At 40.6% G+C, this 20,415-nt stretch overlaps 1 protein-coding gene across 3 annotated transcripts in view; it reads right to left on the bottom strand.

The window, feature by feature from the left end:
* rps6ka1 (ribosomal protein S6 kinase a, polypeptide 1) overlaps positions 1-20,415 on the bottom strand; it is a 115,541-nt gene that overhangs the window by 49,322 nt on the left and 45,804 nt on the right. Inside the window, exons 1-2 of one of the 3 annotated variants that reach the window (XM_055656422.1) lie at positions 9,434-9,535; positions 7,546-7,599 (exon numbers count right to left, since the gene is read on the bottom strand). The exons of 1 other annotated variant lie outside the window; for it this stretch is intronic. In XM_055656422.1, coding sequence (XP_055512397.1) covers positions 7,546-7,599; positions 9,434-9,475 — 96 coding nt within the window. In that variant the 5' untranslated portion in view covers positions 9,476-9,535. Of the gene's footprint in view, positions 1-7,545; positions 7,600-9,433; positions 9,536-20,415 lie in introns of those variants that run through there. One more of the 3 variants, XM_055656420.1, reaches the window with a different exon arrangement.

The raw sequence follows: 20,415 nt of genomic DNA, 5'->3' as shown, positions 1-20,415 counted from the left end.
TTGCGTACAGTTTTGGTCTCCAAATCTGAGGAAGGACATTATTGCCATAGAGGGAGTGCAGAGAAGGTTCACCAGACTGATTCCTGGGATGTCACGACTGTCTTATGAAGAAAGACTGGATACACTTGGTTTATACTCTCTAGAATTTAGGAGAATGAGAGGGGATCTTATAGAAACTTACAAAATTCTTAAGGGGTTGGACAGACTAGATGCAGGAAGATTGCTCCCGATGTTGGGGAAGTCCAGGACAAGGGGTCACAGCTTAAGGATAAGGGGGAAATCCTTTAAAACCGAGATGAGAAGAACCTTTTTCACACAGAGAGTGGTGAATCTCTGGAACTCTCTGCCACAGAGGGTAGTCGAGGCCAGTTCATTGGCTATATTTAAGAGGGAGTTAGATGTGGCCCTTGTGGCTAAGGGGATCAGAGGGTATGGAGAGAAGGCAGGTACGGGATACTGAGTTGGATGATCAGCCATGATCATATTGAATGGCGGTGCAGGCTCGAAGGGCCGAATGGCCTACTCCTGCACCTAATTTCTATGTTTCTATGTTTCTATTATTTTCCAACGATCAATGGATTTACGATCAGTTCCTGTGGATTGGAGGATAGCTAATGCTATCCCACTTTTCAAGAAGAGTGAGAGAGAAAACGGAGAATTACAGACCAGTTAGCCTGACTTTGGTGGTGTGAAAGATGCTGTAGTCAATTATTAAAGATGTAATAATGGGGCATTTGGATAGCAGTAAAAGGATTAGTCCAAGTCAACATGGATTTATGATTTTACAATGCATTTAAGCCTCTCCCATTTTTATGAGATGAATTCCTGGAATATGTAGGAAGTTTATTGTAACCTAGTGCTACTTGCCTGAACAATGGATGATATATCACTTAAATGCAATTGTTTTCAGTTGTGTGGAGAGACCTGTATATTGAAAATGCGTTTTGCCTCTAATATGTCAATTTACCTTAAATGTAGAAGAGCTTATTAAAATCTTCTTACAAAGACCATTAAGTATTTTCTATCTATCCTCTTTTGGACCCAAGGCATAGCAGAGCTGCCAACTCTCACGAAGAGGTAAGGGAGGGAGAGATGGAAGGTAGGGAGAGAGGGAAGGGAGGGAGATCGCGAAGAGAGGGGAAGAGAGAGAGAGAGAGAGAGAGAGAGAGGGGGGGAGAGAGAGGGAGAGAGAGAGAGAGAGAGGGGAGGAGGGGGAGAAGGGGGAAGGGGAGGGAGAAGGGGGGAGGGGAGAAGGGGAAAGGGGGAATGGGGACAGGGAGAAGGGGGACAGGGACAAGGGGGACAGGGACAAGGGGGACAGGGACAAGGGGGACAGGGACAAAGGGGGACAGGGACAAGGGGGACAGGGACAAGGGGGACAGGGACAAGGGGGACAGGGACAAGGGGGACAGGGACAAGGGGGACAGGGACAAGGGGGACAGGGAGAGTGGAACGATAGCACATTATAACGCGCAGCCGTCCCATTCCGACCAAAGATTATAGAGCAGAGCTCCACTAGTATCTTTGATTGCGGCCGCCGCCACCGAACCCCCCGACCCACCATTGCACCCAAAGATGATAGAGCAGAGTTACATAATATTTGATTGCACCCTTCTTGACGGCGGGCTTGTGATCTTTGCTTGTGATGTCTTGTATGTATGTGAGTGTTGTTTGCTATGTCCCTATGTTCGAGGAATATAATGGGTAACAGCCGCCCATTCTCGGACTTGAATCTGAGCTCGAAAAATCTCCTGGTCACTGGACCTAATGTGTCCGCGGGCCATATTGTGGAGACCAATCCCTTACAAAACCAAAATCGTACAGAAGTGTTAAAATTGTCTTTATTATTGTGGTGAGTAAAGAACTATTAAAAATAAGTCTAATAACTTTAATGTACCGACAAACCCAGTTTCCCAATGGCCGTTGATGGGAGAACAGAAAATAACATTTTCACGACAGAATATCGACTGAAAATAATAAAAATATTTTCTCACCTTTCTTTTTTATTGGGGAACCTAAAGAATGACAGGTCGGGTCGTTTAGATTTACGATTAGAATACTTGATAGCAGAGCAGTGAGATGAAATTTAGATAAGGGCGCCATGACAGTGTGGGGGAAGCCCAATAAATGCCTCGAAAAATGGCGTCGACGATCACACACGTCATACTACGCGTTTTTCGAGGAGTGGTCTATCTTGCTCCTCTAGGATCTTTGATCATATCTGCCTCCACCACCACCTCCATCCCTGGCATCACGTTCCAGGAACCTAACAATACCTGTAAAAGACTTGCCCTGCACATCTCCTTAAAACTTTCCCTCTCTCACCTTAAAGCTATGCTGTACAATATTTGAAATTTCCATCCTAGGATAAATGCTCTGATTGTCGACCCTAGACAAGCTATAAAGTTCTGTCTGATCTTCCCTCAGCACAGAGTAAACAATCTATGTTGCGTTAAGGGCCTGTCCCACTTGGCCGTCATTCGCGCGCCATCTACGCGCCCTACTAGCTCGTGGGTAGTGCGGGACGGGCGCATGGAGTGGTGTGGAGGAGTGTGGAGTGGCGTGGAGGAGTGTGGACTTCGCCCTGCACTAAATCTTCGCGCGCCACGGGCCTGTAGCGTAACTGACGGCCAAAGTGGGACAAGCCCAAGACCCTGGTGCAGCGCAACGTCTCACGTCCAATAGGATCAGAAGCAGGCAAACGATCGCCGAGCTTGGCCTGGGGCTCACGGCCATTGCGGATCTGGATCCGCCCCCACTCCTACTCCCAGAGCGGGGTCAAGATGATTGGAGATAGACACAAAATGCTGAAGTAACTCAGCGGGACCGGCAGCATCACTGGAGAGAAGCAATGGGTAACGTTTCGGGTTGAGACCCTTCTTCAGACTGAAGAGAGTCTCTTTCCGAAACATCATCCATTCCTTCTCTCCAGAGATGCTGCCGGTCCCACTGAGTTACTCCTGCATTTTGTGTCTATCTTCAAATGATGTCACACGTTCCAGGAGGGTGTGCGAATGCATGATGATGCACGCGACCGTCACGAATCAGTCACTACCAGCCTGTTGCGTAAATGACGGCCCAAGTGGGACAGGCCCTTTAAGTTTTTTTGTTTTTTTTTTAAAACGTAGTATTTGCTACAGAATGAAAATAATTTAGAAAAAAGATTGAAGCTGTCATAAAGTCAGACAGTCAGAGTTATAGAGCACAGAAACAGGCTCTTCTGCTCACCCTATCAATGCCGATCATCTTGCCGATTCATACTAATCCCACTTGCCTGCATTAATCACTTATACCTCTGTGCTCTGGTGACTCATGTAACTGTCCAGATGACTCCTAAATATTGGTGTTTTTGCCTCCATCACCACTTCTGGCAGCTCATTCCAGATACCAAACACTGAAATATTTACTCCTCGGGCCCCCTGTAAATCTCCTTCCTCTCATCTCAAATATAAACCCTCTAATTTTAAACACGAGAAGCAGATTCTATCCTTGTATTTCGAGAAGTCCAATCCAGGAAATATGCTTGTGGGACAATTTTGGTCCCCTCCGAGCTTAGTCATATTATTCCTGTAATGTGACTGTCAGCATTGCACACAATACCCCATGTGCGGCCTAACCAACATTTTGTACAACTGTAACAAGATAAACTTTCTTTTGTACACACTGCTTTCAGATGATGCAGGCAAGCATACCATACTCCTTTTTCATCAAGTTGTCTACCAGTATTACCACTCTCAAGATTCTACAGAGCCCTCCATAATGTTTGAGACAAAGACCCACCATTTATTTAGTTACTCCACAATTTGAGATTTGCAATTGAAAAATAAATCACATGTGGTTAAAGTGCACATTGTCCATGACACTGGTATCGTGCACATTACCAGTTGCTGGGTGTATTCTCTGGTGATGCTCTGTCAGGCCTGTATTGCAGCCATCTTTAGCTTATGCTCGTTTTGGGGGCTAGTCCCCTTCAGTTTTCTCTTCAGCATATAAAAGGCATGCTCAATTGGGTTCAGATCGAGTGATTGACTTGGCCACTCAAGAATTGACAATTTTTTAGCTTTGAAAAACTCCATTGTTGCTTTAGCAGTATGTTTGGGGTCATTATCTTGTTGCAGAATGAACTGCCCATTCAATGAGTTTTGAGGCATTTGTTTGAACCTGAGCAGATAAGATGTGCCTAAACACTTCAGAATTCATTATGCTTCTACCATCAGCAGTTGGATCATCAATGAGCCAGTACCAGCAGCAGCCATACATGCACACGTCGTAACACGCCACCACGTGTTTCACAGATGAGGTGGTACGCTTTGGATCTTGGGCATTTCCTGCTTTCCTCTACACTTTGCTCTTGCCACCACTCTGATATAAGTTAAGCTTCATCTCATCTGTCCACAAGACCTTTTTCCAGAAATGTGATTGCTCTTTAAATACTTCTTGGCAAATTGTAACCCGGCCATCCTATTTACGCGGCTAACCAATGGTTTGCATCTTGCCGTATAGCCTCTGTATTTCTGTTCATGAAGTCTTCTGCAGACAATGGTCATTGACAAATCCACACACGATTCCTGTAGAGTGTTTCTGATCTGTCAGAAAGATGTTTTGGGGTTTTCTTTTATTATAGAGAGAATTTTTCTGTCATCAGCTGTGGATGACTTTCTTGGCCTGCCAGTCCCTCTGCAATTAGTAAGCTCACCAGTGCTCTCTTTCTTCTTAATGATGTTCCAAATAGTTGATTTTGGGAAGCCAAAGGTTTGGCTGATGTCTCTAACATTTGTATTCTTGTTTCTCAGTCTCATAATGGCGTCTTTGACTTTCATTGGCACAACTTTGGTCCTCATGTGGATATACAGCAATAAAAGTTTCCAAAGGTGAGAGAAAGACTGGAGGAAAGGCAAGGTGCTGAGAGCTTTCTTATACCTGCATTAAGGAGGCAATTAAACACACCTGAGCAATTACAAACACCTGTGAAGCCATGTGTCCTAAACATTATGGTGCCCTGATATGGGGGGGGAACGGACACGCCACTATGTATAAACATGCACTGATCTACAAGCTGTAAATAAATGATGGGTCTTTGTCCCAAATGTTATGGAGGGCACTGTATGTACTTGTACCCCAAGGTCTCTCTGTTCTCCAATACATCCTGGTTTAAATTCCAGTTGCAATCCCCTGACCACTTCCCATTTGATCTAGATCCTACAGTAACCTTATGACAACCACCTTCACTGTGCACTCTACCATCAGTTTTGGTGTCTTCTGCGTACCTACTAACCATGCCACCTTAATGCTCATCCAAATCATAAATATTTAAATGAGATACAAAGGATGTAGTATCAACCCCAGTGGTCAACTGGTTAGAGGCCTCCACAAGATCTTGTCAAAGGTCTTGATGAAGTCCTTGTAGATGTCTAACACTGTCTCATCAATCCACTTAGTCACCTCTTCAAAAGGCTCAGATGTGAGATACATGATTTCCATGCACCAATCCCAAATCGGTCCATGCCTTTCCAAATGCAAATAAACCCCGTTTTTCATATTCTCTTTTCTACCGCTGATTTAAACCTCACCAGTCTGTGGTTTCCTGGCTTCCCTTCATCAGGTATCCTACAGTCTTCAGGAAACCTCAACAGCAGTTAATGAAGATGGAATAATCTCTGCCAGGGATGCTGCAAACTCCCCTTACTTCTCACAATATTCTAGGATATAGCTGGTCAACGTGAGGGAATTCATCCAACCTTTTACATTTCATGACCACCAGCGCCTTTTCTTTTGTAATATTAATGTTTCAGGGTGTCACCAGTCCCTTCCTGAACTCACTAACTTCCATGATCTTATTCATGGTAAATACAAACTAGAAATAATAATTTAAGTCTTCATCCATTTTTTGTGGTTCCACACATAAATATTTCTGTTCCGTAAGGACCTTCTCTCCCAAGCTACCATGTTGAGTCTCAACATAGTTAAAGAATCTTTCAGGATTCTCCTTTATCTTGGTTGCCAGAGATCTCAATTTTCTTCTTATGTGTACTCCTACATCCCCAATGCTCCTCAAAAGACTCATTTGATCCCGGCTGCCTATACCAGACATATGCCTTCTCCTTTTTCCTGAAAGATCCACAATATCCTTCTTCAGAGGTTCCCTAATCTTATAATTCTTGTCCTTCATTCTAACAAGAACATGCTGGCCTTGAACTCCTCCCATCTCACTTTTAAAAGCCTCCCGCTTGCCAGATGTTGCTTTACCTGCAAACAGCCACTCTTAATCAACTTTTGAGAGTTCTTGTCTGATGCCATCGAAACTAAACTTACTCCAATTTAGAACTTTAACTCAAGGACTCTATCTTTTTCAATGACCTCAAAAACGAACATTCCAAAAGTGCTTCCCCACTGACATACTAACCACTTGCCCAGCCTCATTTCCTAAGAGAGGTCATATACAGCCCTCTCTCTTGTAGATCCATCTACACATTGCATCAGAAAACCTTTGTGGACACACTTAAATTCTAATCCGTGAGCACAAGGTCAGTGCCAGTCAATACTTGGAAAGATTGTTAGTGAAAAATGCATGCCTCTATTTTATGTGATCATCAACTTTCATAGAGAAACACCTGTTAATCTTTCCACTTGCCTTCAATAATACATATTTGCTTCTAGGAAAGTTTACCTTCTCCAAATTGTCCAATTTAAATTCAGCCATTTTACTCCTTTCAATTCATTTCATTTCTCCAACCATTAGTCAGACTTTTGGCTTGGTTCCTTTTTTGACAATGTCAAGTCAACATAAGTGGAAGTGAGTACTAGTCAACTCCTTTCTGGTAATTCTACCTGTTGCAAAACCTTTCCTGTATTTTACAAATTCATGAGATGCAGTGCAAGCAATGTACTTCTCTAGCTGATCACAGAAATGTTTAGCAAATAATTCTACCCCATGAAACTAAAGAATAATAAACAAATTGTAATTAAAAGCTATATCATTACATTAATCAGGCTAAAATGGCAGAAACTAATTCTCGTTGGTTAAAATTAACAGCAAACAACAACATTCAGGGTGATTTGGATGTCAAAACTTAACTAACATTCCAATAAGATAATAGTGTGCGGGAGAAGTGTGCAGATGAAGTTCATGAAAAATCAAGATCTATTCTGAATTAAGACCTTTCACATGATCTGTCTTGCAAATAAATCTTGCCACGTCAGCTTTCATTTTTAGACATACCCTTGGTGTGTTGATCATAGAGATCCAGTTGTGAACAGCATTGCCTTCAAAAGCAGCCAAATTACAAAACGAACCATGGAGATTTAGAGAAAAGTGTTCTAAATACATCCCATGGTATTGTTCATTAGGACAAAAATATTACACTATGATATATACCAAATACAATTTTAAAGGTGAATAAAAATTAGGACCAGACATGGGGACATTAAGAAAATAAGTCTATGCCATAATGTTCTATTCAGAATAATCAATGCACAATCTGCCAAGCAAGGCAATGCATTTTGGTAACAGTGGAAGTATGTGCATGACATGTGTCTTCATCTTACCTTGCAATTTAAAGAGGCAAAGTCCTTTTCTATCCATGTGATTTCTGACTTTTCCTAGATTAGAGATTGCAAAATAAAACACATGGTATTTAGATTAATTGGCTACTCTAAATCACCCTTTGAATAGGCTAAAGGCAAAATAAAAATCAAAGGAGTTGATGGGCATAGGTCAGAGAGACCAGGACATAAGGGTATAGGATAATAATGAAATTTGAGAATGGGACGAAAGGGATAGCTCTCCTGGAAGGCAGCAATGATCCAATGGGTCAAATGGCAGCCTCCTGTTTTGTTGGAAATGGAAGTCAACATATTTGCGAGACATATTTTTTGTTGACACCCATCTTGGAGTAATGATAGTTCAGCTGTATTGTTTTGTCAATTCCACCCGCTTCTCCCTTTCCTCATGGACAGTAACAGAATCTTGCTTGATGCACCAAAATATGCAAATGTTACTTCAAGCACATGGAGCATAACATGATAATTATCAAACAGCATGCCACAAAATTAAGGGAACCATTGGAAGCATTATCTCCTTTTTCGTGTAAAATAAATGCTGACCAGCTACCGTATAAATTGAGATGTGGAAACATGGAACTGCTGGTTTACACAAAAAGACACAAGGTGCTGGAGTAATTTACCAGGTCACACAGCATATCTGGAGAACATGGATATGTGATGTTCTGGTTCGAAGAAGGATCCCAACCTGAAACATTACCTCTAGAGTTGCTGCCCGACCCACTGATTTACTCCAAAATGTTGCGTCCTTTTATATCAATTGTTTTGATCTTCAGGAATGAAGCTCTAACACAGAATGTGCTTTGATGTAATCTGTAAATTATGGAGGCAATCACAGCTAAAGCAGGTTGTCAGGTATTTTTTAATCCACAATCACTTTTCTTGGAAGCTGAATTTGTGGTGCCCTATGGAACCATGGACATCAATTGCTGTCCATGACTTGCACTACAAGGCAATTCTACATGAATGAGCACAAGATGTTTGGGCAGATTCTCAAATTAACTGCATCTGCCTATTATTAAGGCCCATCTTGGTTATGATGGTTTTGCTGTATTGTTCCCCGACAACTCCACATGCTTCTCCCTTTGCTTGCAGATCATCTCAACATGATAATCTGAATATTACAGGGGTCACTTGATCATAATCAAATGTAGGAATCTGAAATTACATTCCTAAATCCATCCAGGACTACCAAAGGTAACTGCAACCGCAACTAAAAGAGCCATGGAGCTATACAGCATGAAAATAGGTCCCTCGGGGATATCTTTGAAGATCCATAATTACACTTGCCTCTACCACTTCCTCTACCAGTTCATTCTATGCGTGCACAATACCCGCACCATTATGTGTATAAAACGTTAGCCCTCAGGCTCCATCTAAAGCCTTCCCCTCGTAACATAAACCTACGCCCGTTAGTTCTGGACACTCTACCCTGGAAAAAGGACTATGACTAGTTACCTTACCTACTTCCCAGCACAGTTCAGCTTATGATACAAGCTGGAGATGAAGCTTAGCATTTGGATATATGCAAGTTTGGGTTAACTCTGGGCAAGGCTTTTATCATTCAGGAAGACTACAAAAAAACATTTTAAAAGTGCCTGTATGTGACTGGTGGATGATTTGGACCGGACAGGATGCATCAACTAAAAAGACGTTACTTATTAAGACCACCTACTTTTTCCAGCTTCTCGTAACTCCATTCATAGAATAGTGAAATGAAACTATGTAAAGTCACTTCCAGCAAACAGCAAACTTCTATCCCAGATGAGAAAAGTCTTCCACGAAGTAACAAAACAAAACCTACAACGGCAACGGAAATAACCACTCCAAATAGAAGCCCAAATTCTTAACAAAATGAAGAATAAAGACTTACTTCTTGTAACCTGGATTTAATGCCGAACAGTGTCTTCAGCATACTGTTTCAGTACTTAGTAACAGCCATTCATGCCGCAATGTAACCACATTAGAACTGTACAAGTTATATTTCAGTTTTTACTCAGGGTCTTGTGCAATTTCCTTTCGAAAAACCACAATGGTCACTCATTGTGCATCACAAAGCGCCCAATACCGATACCAAATTGTAATTCCTCCAATGAAATTGTTCCTGAAGCTGCCTATATAAGCTCAACCTTTGCCTTTCCGTAAAAAAAATATCACCACCAATTATAAACCCAGTGTTTTTTTAGTAGACAAAAAGTGACTGTATGGATATACATCTTTGCTGTGGCTGTCTATGGTAGTTTGTCGTCCAATAAGTTGCTTAAGCAGTTTTAAGACACTAACTGCCTAAATTAATTAATAATTTATTTTTTCTTTTCACTATATTAAAATTTTGAAAATTTAGTTTGACTTTGACTGCAAGTGCACATATACTGTCAACAAAAATAGCACTGATTAAACTCCCACTATGGAACCTGAAGTTATCCAGTTAAGACTAATTTTAACAAAATCTGTCCCTATTTCAATGAACGAGCAGTGAGGAAAAAATATTTTTACAATAATCATTTTAATGTGGCTGAAGCAAAGTTTTGCACAGCTGCAACTTTTATACTCAATGGCGCAGACCAGTAAAGACAAGTATGCCACAAACCACTTTTACCTTCCTATCTAATAGTGTTGTGCTCTTATGGAAGCTGCATTTTATTCCTTCCACTGTCTGCGTGCGCTCCTCTTCACTGAGTTCCTTTGAATGCAATCACATTGGCCCTTTTGCCTCTACATGTTCCACTATCCTCAGACCCAAAATATCCCACATTCCAAATCAAGGCATCTTGAGAGAGCAAAGTAGGAATAAACCAGTTCATCGGGCAAGTCAATTGCTAATCGGAGGTAAGAGATTTGATATCGTGGGCCAACAAAATAAACAACTAATGAAGATAAACTTCTTCACTGAACATGACCACAGTCTAGCACACACTACATGAAATAATGGCATGATCAGATGCTAGAAAACGTATGAAAGGTAGTGGACAAATAAAGGAAAACTAATTTGCAGAATTATGGAATAAAGTCTAGGAATGTTAGCTAAATTGAATGAACTTTCCAAACAGCTGGCACAGCCATGGTAGGCAAAGTAGCCATTTTCTGTGCTACTAAAGCATGGTTTGATCAATTAACTTTTGAGACATTGTATCGTTGATCCATTAGCATAAATAGCTGTATATTTAGTATGCAATAGTATATTTAGTATGGTTGTTCAGGAGTGAAGTTTTATTCCAGTATTTGTGAACAATTCCAAACTCTGTCATGGAAAGATATTACCAGATAAGACTAAAAAAGATTCAATGATATGCACAAATATCCACTGAAAAAGGCAACATTTTCAGAGGGCCTCTGGCCTATAACCACTCAAAGTTGGCCATGGAACTTTTGAGGTTCTGTGTCAGAAGCAGAAAGAACTCGTGCAAATGGTGAGAGGAACCAACAAGCTATCCTCCGGCCCAACACCCTGCCTCCCAACTCCATCAGCCTCCTCCATCTCAATCAGTGGATGTCTGTACTTCCTATATTTCCTCATGAGCAACCTCAGAACCCACGAAACTGGAATGGAACTAAATGTCCTCAATCAAGACAGACTGCTTAACATACGCAGCTCAAGACCAACACATTTTCATTTCAAAATGTTGTGCCATCTATAGGCTCAACAGCAATCGCCATCAGCAACATGTAAGAATAAAAACTGCAGTGCTATTAGGATTTCACAACAGGAAGTCAGAAGAAAATAAGTCACCAAGAGAACAGTGAAGCAAAAATACTAAAGAGAAGTGGGGAGGTAAAAAGCAGAAACATCAAGGTTTCAAGGTCAGTTTATTGTCACATATACCAATTAAGGTACAGTGAAACCATACAGCCATACTAAAAACAAGCAACAAGACACACAACTACATAAAAGTTAACATAAATATCCACCACAGCGGATTCCCCATGTCCCTCACTATGATGGAAGGCAATAAAGTCCAAACTTCTTCCTCTTTTATTCTTCTGCTGTCGGGGCAATCGAAGCTCCCACATCCGGCATTCAAAGCTTCCGCGCCAGAGCGATCGAAGCTCCCTCGTCGGGGCAATCGAAGCTCCCACGGTTTGTAGTTCCCGAAGTCGGTCTCTAACCAGAGACTGCGAGTTCTGCGATGTTAAAGTCCTGCAGACTCCTGCGGTGGAGCTCTCAAAGTCGGTCTCCAGTAAAGGCCGCCAACTGCTCGATGTTAGGCCGCAGTGTGGACGGAGATATGATATGGAGAAAAAAAGGGGGGGGAAAATGGCAGCTTCGTCGAGGTAAGAGATTCAAGAAAGTTTCTCCCCCCCCCCCACATAAAACAAGCTAAAGAACACTAAAAACATATTTAACATATATAAACAAACCACAAAAGAAGGGAGAGACAGACTGTTGGCGAGGCAGCCATTGCTGGTGCCACCCATGCCATGAAATTATTTTAACTTTAATTACACTGTGAACAGATGCTTTGTTCTACTTAAATTGACTGGTTTGTTCCTAATGATTCTTCCATCAATTGTGATAAGAAGAGGCACAGTAGAGTGGGAAGGAAAGGATATGAAATCGAGTAATACCATATCTCGCAATTTAGGTCTGACTGTGATCTGGTGGTCATCAACCCTGATCTATTCACAGTAAATTGTTTCACTGGTCTGGGCATACAATTGCCCCAATCAATCTCATCCTTTATGCACCTTTCCCCATAATTCGTGGTTGATTTATTTTGGTCGTTTAGTTCAAGGGTTAATTAGTTTTCATTTATGTTGCCAAAATCTATTAACAAAAACCTTCAGCTAAAGATCCATCAGTTTTAATTACATCAAACTCTGTTGAAACTTGTCCAAATGTTGCATTCTTGCACAATTTCCATGTCCGCTCTTAATATTCTTCCTGTTTTTGTTCTTCTGTTAAAAATGTAAAGGAAGGCACAATGAGAAACAGCTGGAGGGGAGGGGTGGGAAAGCTGGATGAAGTAAGATTATGGCAGTGGGGCTGAAAGAATTAAGGAAAACGGGGAGGATAGAGAGTGAGGCTATGGGTGGGGCACCTTGGGGAAGGCCAGGGCAGTACAAAAAAAATCAGAATGCTCCATGGGTAAAAGGTATATGACAACGTTTCAATGCATCAGAACAGAGGTAGGGGAAGAGGATAGATTGCCTGAATTTAGCAGCACATGAGAGGTGTGGGGCTGAAAGCTGGAACCACATGAATGAGGGGATTAGAGATGAGGGTTCAATGACAGGAGGAACCAGGGGGAGGGGGAGTGAGAGAAGGGATGGAAAGGGAAAGATAACAAAGGGGGAAGAAACCTAGGTGATCAAGTGGGGAGAACACTGGGTTGTGGGTAATCTGAAATTCTGCATAGCACTAGTTTGTAAACTACCTAAATGGAATATGAGATGTTGTACTTCCAATTTACATTTGGCCTCACCATAGTAATTTTTTGGTATGGTCATCTCATTACTTTTTGGGAGATGCACCTTTGCCTGAAAATAAACAGCAGGATAAACTTTGTTTTTATTAAGCAATAGGGGCAGGAGGTTTCAAATTTGAATGCATCGCAATATTTCTCTTCTCCATTATTTAAATTACATACAAGTACAGAGCACAATTCTTTCTTTCCATGTGCTTTTAAAGAGTACTTTTCAACCACTGCAAAAGAGGTGATTACAACACTCCCACGCAAATGCATTACTTGATTGTCGTGCTCAAAAACAGTTATTTCAAGTGCCAATTCAGGTGCTGAAATCAATCATAATGACTCGAGCATCATTATTCATTCAATTTAGGCTTTTGAGAAATGAAGTCACAAAAGCATTTAAATGTTGGAAATGATTCAGTAGACAACAGCCTAGTAACAGCATTCATTGCTAACCTTCAACAAAAATACTCAAAGTTCCAGCATTCTCAATTACATGAATCTCTCCTTTGTGGTTATTGATTATTAGTACATGTCAATTCAATAGAATTTCAGGCAACCAATGTCATTATGTTGACTGGTCAGCAAAGGCAATTAAATCACACAGACAGCAAACCAGCAAGGATACGGCACAAGTAATGCCAATGATGAAAACTGAAATATTATAGAGCGCATAAAATTAAGGTTGGATTAATGGGAAACGGGATTATTGATAAATAGATAATTACGCAGTTATGAGTTTGTGCATTAGATATGATGGATTTCAAAAACAGAGTAAAATAATTAGCAATGGCCAAAGACAAACATTTCAAGAAATATTTCAAACCTGTCAAGAAATAATCCAAAATTCTCTATTAAAATATACAATGAGAAATAACATTTTGTTGAGAAAAGCGACGCATTGTTTGCTAACAAAGATTGATAATCTGAAAACCTTTCGGAAGCAGAAATGAATGAGTGGAAAACAGAGAGAGAGAAGATAATTTATAAGAGAGCAACACAAAAAGGATTTTAAGAGTCTTCAAAAAAAAACTAAGCATAAGCACCATTGAGACAAAGTCATGAGAAATTTGAATGCGGAAAGCTGATAAAAAACATTGACTAGAAACTCAGTGGGTGCAGCAGCATCTATGGAGCGAAGGAAAGAGGCAATGTTTCAGGCCGAAACCCTTCTTCAGACACTAAGCTTTTCGGGCCGCAAACAATGCCTATTTCCTTCGCTCCATAGATGCTGTCACACCCGCTGACTTTCTCCAGCAATTTTATCTACCTTCGATTTTCCAGCATCTGCAGTTCCTTCTTGAACAAAAGCATTGACTACATTTTTCTGTGACCTGTAAACATCAAATGACAGAGGAACCTGAAAATCATTGATATCATTAAAGTAAAACCAAGAAAAAAGTAATCAAAATCAGGCAAATCTTTTTATTTAATGAACAGTGGCCCATTATTGCTGCAGACCATCAGTAAAGGTCTTTTAACATTCCCAAGATTCTTGAGCAATACCAGATTGGAAAATAGCAAGGATAGTGTCAATCAGTCAGCAATGATAGATAGGGGGAAAAAAAGGTAAATATAAATCCATTAAGGGGCTGTCTCACTTGGAGATTTTTTCGGCGACTTCCGGCGTTATCAGTGTCGCCAAAAGATTTTGAACATTTCAAAATCCAGAGGCGACCAAAAAAATGTTGCGACACTTGAAAAAACACTGCGTGTCATACGTCATCACGCCGCATCATACCGCAAATGTTTTGGTAACCTGATACGTCAGTCAATGATGCCGGCAGTCGCCGGGTGTGACAGGCCCTTTCATCTTCATCTTGTTGTTGGCAAAATGCTGGAATCCATCATTTAGCAGATAGAAGAAATGCAAGCAGACTTTGTCAACAGTTATTTGGTCGATAAATCTAATCTAGATTTTGGGAAATAAAATCATAGGAAATAAAGGAAATTGGCTTACCTCCAGCACTGAAAGCGTGTTAATTGTTGCATAGGGCATCCCTAAAAATGAAGTGCCAATCTGGCAAAGCTGCAGCATGCAAAAAAACACAGCTGAGCAATCCTAAAGCCAATGTTTCAAATTAAAGTACTGTATTGTTATCACATTTAATTGTGTATGGTGGCAGACAAAAAGCTTCACGAGAAGGAGCAAAAGAAATTTCCACCTCAACTGCAGTGGGGTGCAGTTCTTAAATGCTGAAGACATGGTTGAGTTATTGCATACATCTTCAGCCAGAAATGCCCCATCTCAACTTCTCATTTGAGCTCCCAATCATCGTAGAAGCTTCAGTAAATTTGATTCAATCGATATGACATATCAGCACAAAACACTGGTTTTCGCAATTTTTATGGAAACAGCCAACATTTTACCTTTCCTGTCTACTTATCTGATACCCTTTCATCTCCTTTTCACCTCTTGCCACTTCACCCATCTGCCAATTACCAGCACCCCCCCCTCACCCATTTCCATCTGTAAATTGTCACACTTTATCGGGTCCCACCTCTTTTGCAGCTATCTCCCCACTACTACAATCAGTCTAAAGAAGGGAACCGATCCGAAACGTCGTCTGCTCATTCCCCGGGGAAGACCACAGTCTAGAGTACTTCCTCTGCTGTACATTGGGGGCAGTGTCTGGTGGAGATGCCCCTCAAACGAGGGAAGGGATATCACCCCAAGGGGCCACAAGTGGCAAGGGTGCCTGGTACAATATTCTTTGAACACTACCAAATACAACGCTAATGAATTTATGTACAGCTGCTGAGAATGTCGGAAGAGTTTTTGCACCGTTCTTATTTAGTATACATTTTTTATTCTGAATGAAGTTTATTTTTAGAAATAAAGGTCTGCCCATTCACTCCCCAGATGCTGCCTGTCCCGCCGAGTTCTTTCAGCCCTTAATGTCTTGTTCAAATGTTTTGCAACATTGAAGTCTTCTGCTCCAGAACTTAGGTACTACTTCAACTTCTCCCCAACAAGATTAAAAACAGGCTAACAGGACAAAACAAAACCCAATCCAGTCAATTATTGTCCCATAGCTTATTTTTGAAATGCAGCATGGAAACAGGCCCTTCGGCCCACCGAATTCACGCCGACCAACGATCACAGGTTTACTATTCTATCCTACATATTAGGGACAATTTACAGAAGCCAATTAACCTATAAATCTGCACTTCTTTGAAATGTGGGAAGAAATGGAGCCCTGGAGAAATTCCACACTGCCACAGGAAGAACGTATAAACTCCATAAGATAGAAAAGTTGACAGGATCCAACCTGTTTGTCTGGCTCCGTAAAGCGGCAACACTATCACTTCGCCGCCCTTCAATCCTGAACAAAATATTGGAAGGTATGACCGGCAGTTATATCAAACTGCTTTATGCACCATTAACTTGTTTTAGCTTTAAACTCCAGTTTGGGTTTTGTCAGATCCATTCATTCCTGTACCTCAGTACAGCCTCAGTCCACATTTAGGAAAAGAAAACTAAATTTCAGAAGCAAGCCAAAAGTGAACACCTTTGATATCAAGGTAGCATTTAACTGTGCGGATCAGAAAGCTCTGATATAACTGCACAAAGAGAATGAAGGGGAAATTACTCCCATTTGTTGGAATTATGCTTTGTACAATATTTGTAGTTGTTGAAGGGCAAACATCACAACTTGAGGATATTACTCAAAAATCGCAATCCGCATGGTCAGATACAACCTTTCTTTGACTGATATGATGTGCGATTTAGATTTAAATGTAGAGAGCACAATTTAAAAATTCAGATGATACAAAAATTGGCAGTGTGGTTGACAGTGATGAAGAAAGTCTTGTATTATAGGCAAGATTGAAGGTAACTGCTCGACTAGATAAAATCGTGGCAAATGGAAATCAGTCTTGTGAGAAGTAATGCATCTGGGAGATGAAAGAAGGGAACAATGGAATGAGAGGTCTGAAGCAACATAAAGACATTAAAATGTACATCCATTCAGCCAGGCAAAGATTTAAAAAAAAACAGCTTAATCAATTGGTTGTATATCATGCTAGATATTTATCTTTGATAGATGAGGCATAGAATATCTGAGCAGGGTTAGCCAGAATTTGAAAAATGATACCAATGCATAGACTGGGGTTGTTTTCCCTGGAACAGAGAAGTTGAATAAAAGTTAATTGATGTAAATTGAAGCAAAATTATGAGAGCAAAGACGGAGTTTATAAAAAAGTTATAACAAGGAACTGCAGCTGCTGATTTTTACCAAAGATAGACACAAAGTGCTAGACTAATGCAACAACATCTTTGCAGAAAATGAATAGGCGATGTTTTGGGCGAGAACTTTGTCAGACTGATTGCAGGAGGAGCAGGAATATAATAATAAATGAAAACAATAGTAAAAAAAAATAAAAATGACTTATTTCCCCTCAACATAGGGATCAAAAACCAGGGATTGTTGATTTTTAAACCAACTAATAGGACAATTAGACAGATAAGAATGAAAACATCCGGATGGAAGTAGGAGTCAGATCTTGTGGCCTCAAAAGGAAGCAAAGGCAGACACCCTATTCACATTTCACAAGTATCTGAAGAATAGTGAACTGTAAAGCTCCAGAGCTGTTGCTGGAAGGTGGAGCAAGACTGGGTCATACTTTCATGACCATCAAATAAAATGGGTTCAAATCTCCCTTAGCAATACATTTTCTATAATACTACTACATGGAAAATAAAGATACAAGAACAGTAAACAAATATACGGGCAGGTGGTATGTTGAGCTTTACTGGAAATCCAAAGGATTTCATGAAACCTTATTTGGAGTATTGTGCAGAGTTTTGTTCTGCCCCTAAAGGAAGATATGCTACACTTGCGTTGGAATCACTACAACATTGATTCTCTCGGTTAATTCCAAGGATGAGAGGCAGCCCAATAAGGAAAGATTAACTAAATTTGACCAACAACCAAAGTTTAAAGCAATGTTAGATTTGCAGTGCAGATTGCTGGCAGTAAAATCTGGAAAGACAATCAAGACTTAGAACAGTCTTGCGTATAGATAAGAGATCAACCTCTGAGGAAAGAGACAAGACATTTATTTTAAGCTATTAATTTAAATTATTTGTAGATCCCCACCACATGACTGCTATAGTTGAGTCATTCAAGAAAGGATCAATAGATTTTTGGACCTTAATGGAATCAGGTTAAATGGTGATCGCATTGGACTGGAAACAGGATCATTCCTGATCTTAAGAAATGGAAACATGAATTCAGGATTAAATGGCCTGCACATTTCATGTTAGAAAATAGAAACTTAACTATCACACTTTAAGCAATGAAAATAGAACTTACCAAAATTATAATCAACAAATCAATCTTTTTTGAACCTTACACGTAATGCAAGCCTAAAATGTCATTAAAAATTTACAGCTAATAAATCAATGCAACATGGTTTCAGCGCGAGTAGAAAATACCTTGACACATTTGTCAGATCATTCATTTACTTTGATTCACTGCAGAAGCCAACAAAACGGCACAGCATGTGAAACAGCAGGAAATTTAGTAACTTCGGAATTCCCTGATGTAACAACAAACATTAATAGTTTCCACTGTCATTTCAATTTCCATGACAGGAATAGGCAACTCAAGCGAAAAAACCAGCAACAAAAAGGCTGTTAAAAAAATAATGCGATTATTTTGCATCAGAGCTTTTAAAATATACAGCTAGGTGGCAGTGTGTGCTGTTGAAGAACAAGCCTATGGGTTTTGGGGGATAGAGAAAGGCTGAGTGAAGATGCAAGGACACAATAGGTGGAAAACAGAGTTCAATCTGTGGTGTGAGTGCTGGATACTAATTTAATGGCGAGAGATTAATGAACTATTGCTCAGGGGCATGCAGGATGTCCCGGCACAATTAATGCTTGTACGCCAACAATCAGGAAAGAAAACATTATAATGCCCTTTATTGCACCAAGATTTTAGCACAGTGTAGAAACAGCTTGCTCCAACTCCATGTGGTCACTGTGTGGCTATAATGTGGAATAGTGGGTTCACATCTATTATCATTGCAGGATAAACTCTAAAACACTAACACAATCTGCACTTAGGAGGCTTCTGGACAAAATATTATTTCTATTAATAGCTCTTAACTTTTAAAATTAATTCTTTCATTGAAGAGGTTACACAGTGTGATAATAAATGGGGTGGCAAATCAGATACTGGTGATGGGGAAATGGGAACTGGGGCCCTAGTTTGTCAAAGCGAGAGCTGCAAACATTACTTGGTGAACCAGATACCAAATCATCAGGATTTTCGGAACAGTGGACTATCAGACTTTCACTGTACTTGCAATGAGGGACGCAGTGAAGGTTTACTAGATTGATTCCTGGGACGGAAAGTTAGTGATATGAGAGTTGGGCCTGTATTCTCCTGAATTTAGAATGATCACTCATTTCAAAGTACAAAATTCTCACTGGTTTGACCAGGTGTACTGTTCCCTGGTTAGGCTGTGAGGAACCAACGGTTACAATCTCCGAACGTTTAGTGGCCATTCAGGAAAGTGATGAAGTTCAATTTAAATACTCAGATGAAAGTGAATCTACCCTCCATTCATAAAAAAAAAAGGAGGGTCTGACATGGCCAATACAACATGACTAATTACCACTAATTCAATCTATGCTCCAAGTAATGGAAAGCAACATCAGCAGCACTTACTCACAATAAACCTATCCACCAATGCCCAGTATGGGTTTTAACAGGACTCCTTAGCTTCATATCTCAAAGTCTTGTAAAAGCAAGACCAAAGAGCCGAGTTCCAGAGATCAGGATAGTGACTATTCTTGATATCAAAGTAGCCATCTAACTGCATGATGTCCTGGTAAAATTAAAGTGGATGGGCAGAAAGAGAAAATGCTTCAATGATTGGTATTGTATCGCACACAAGAGAAGATGATTGAAGTATTGGGATTCAATTTTCTCAGCCCCAGGATATCACCGTAAGTGTTCCTCAGGGCTGTTTCATCAATGGCTTTCCTTCCAGCACACGTTCAGAAGTGGAGATGTCCACTGATAATTACAATTCCATTTCCAGCTCGTCAGTAAATGAAACAATCCATGGCTCCATCCTGCCTGACCCAGACAGCATTCAGGCATGTGCTGAAATACAGCGAGTAGACCGTACAAGTGCCACACAAGGACAATCTCCAGTAAAAGTGAATCACCTTGCCTGCCCTTGATAAACATGCGCCCATCCATCAATTTTCTGGGAATCACCATGGGCCTGAAACTCAACTGGACCTAAAGAAATCATTACAAAAATGACACGGCACATAAAATGCAGCTCGGATTCACCTCCTGACTCCAGAAAACCTCTCCATCATCTACAATGCAATGGTTAAGACTGTGATGGAAAACTCTCCACATATCTGAATGGGTGCAATTCCAATAATTCTAAAATGGGACACCATCGGGTCTACTAC

This window comes from Leucoraja erinacea, chromosome 26 (genome assembly GCF_028641065.1).
Source record: "Leucoraja erinacea ecotype New England chromosome 26, Leri_hhj_1, whole genome shotgun sequence".
In the NCBI taxonomy this organism is placed as follows: domain Eukaryota; kingdom Metazoa; phylum Chordata; class Chondrichthyes; order Rajiformes; family Rajidae; genus Leucoraja; species Leucoraja erinaceus.
Note: the sequence above shows the minus strand (reverse complement) of the source record. Positions and strands in the feature narration are given on the sequence as shown.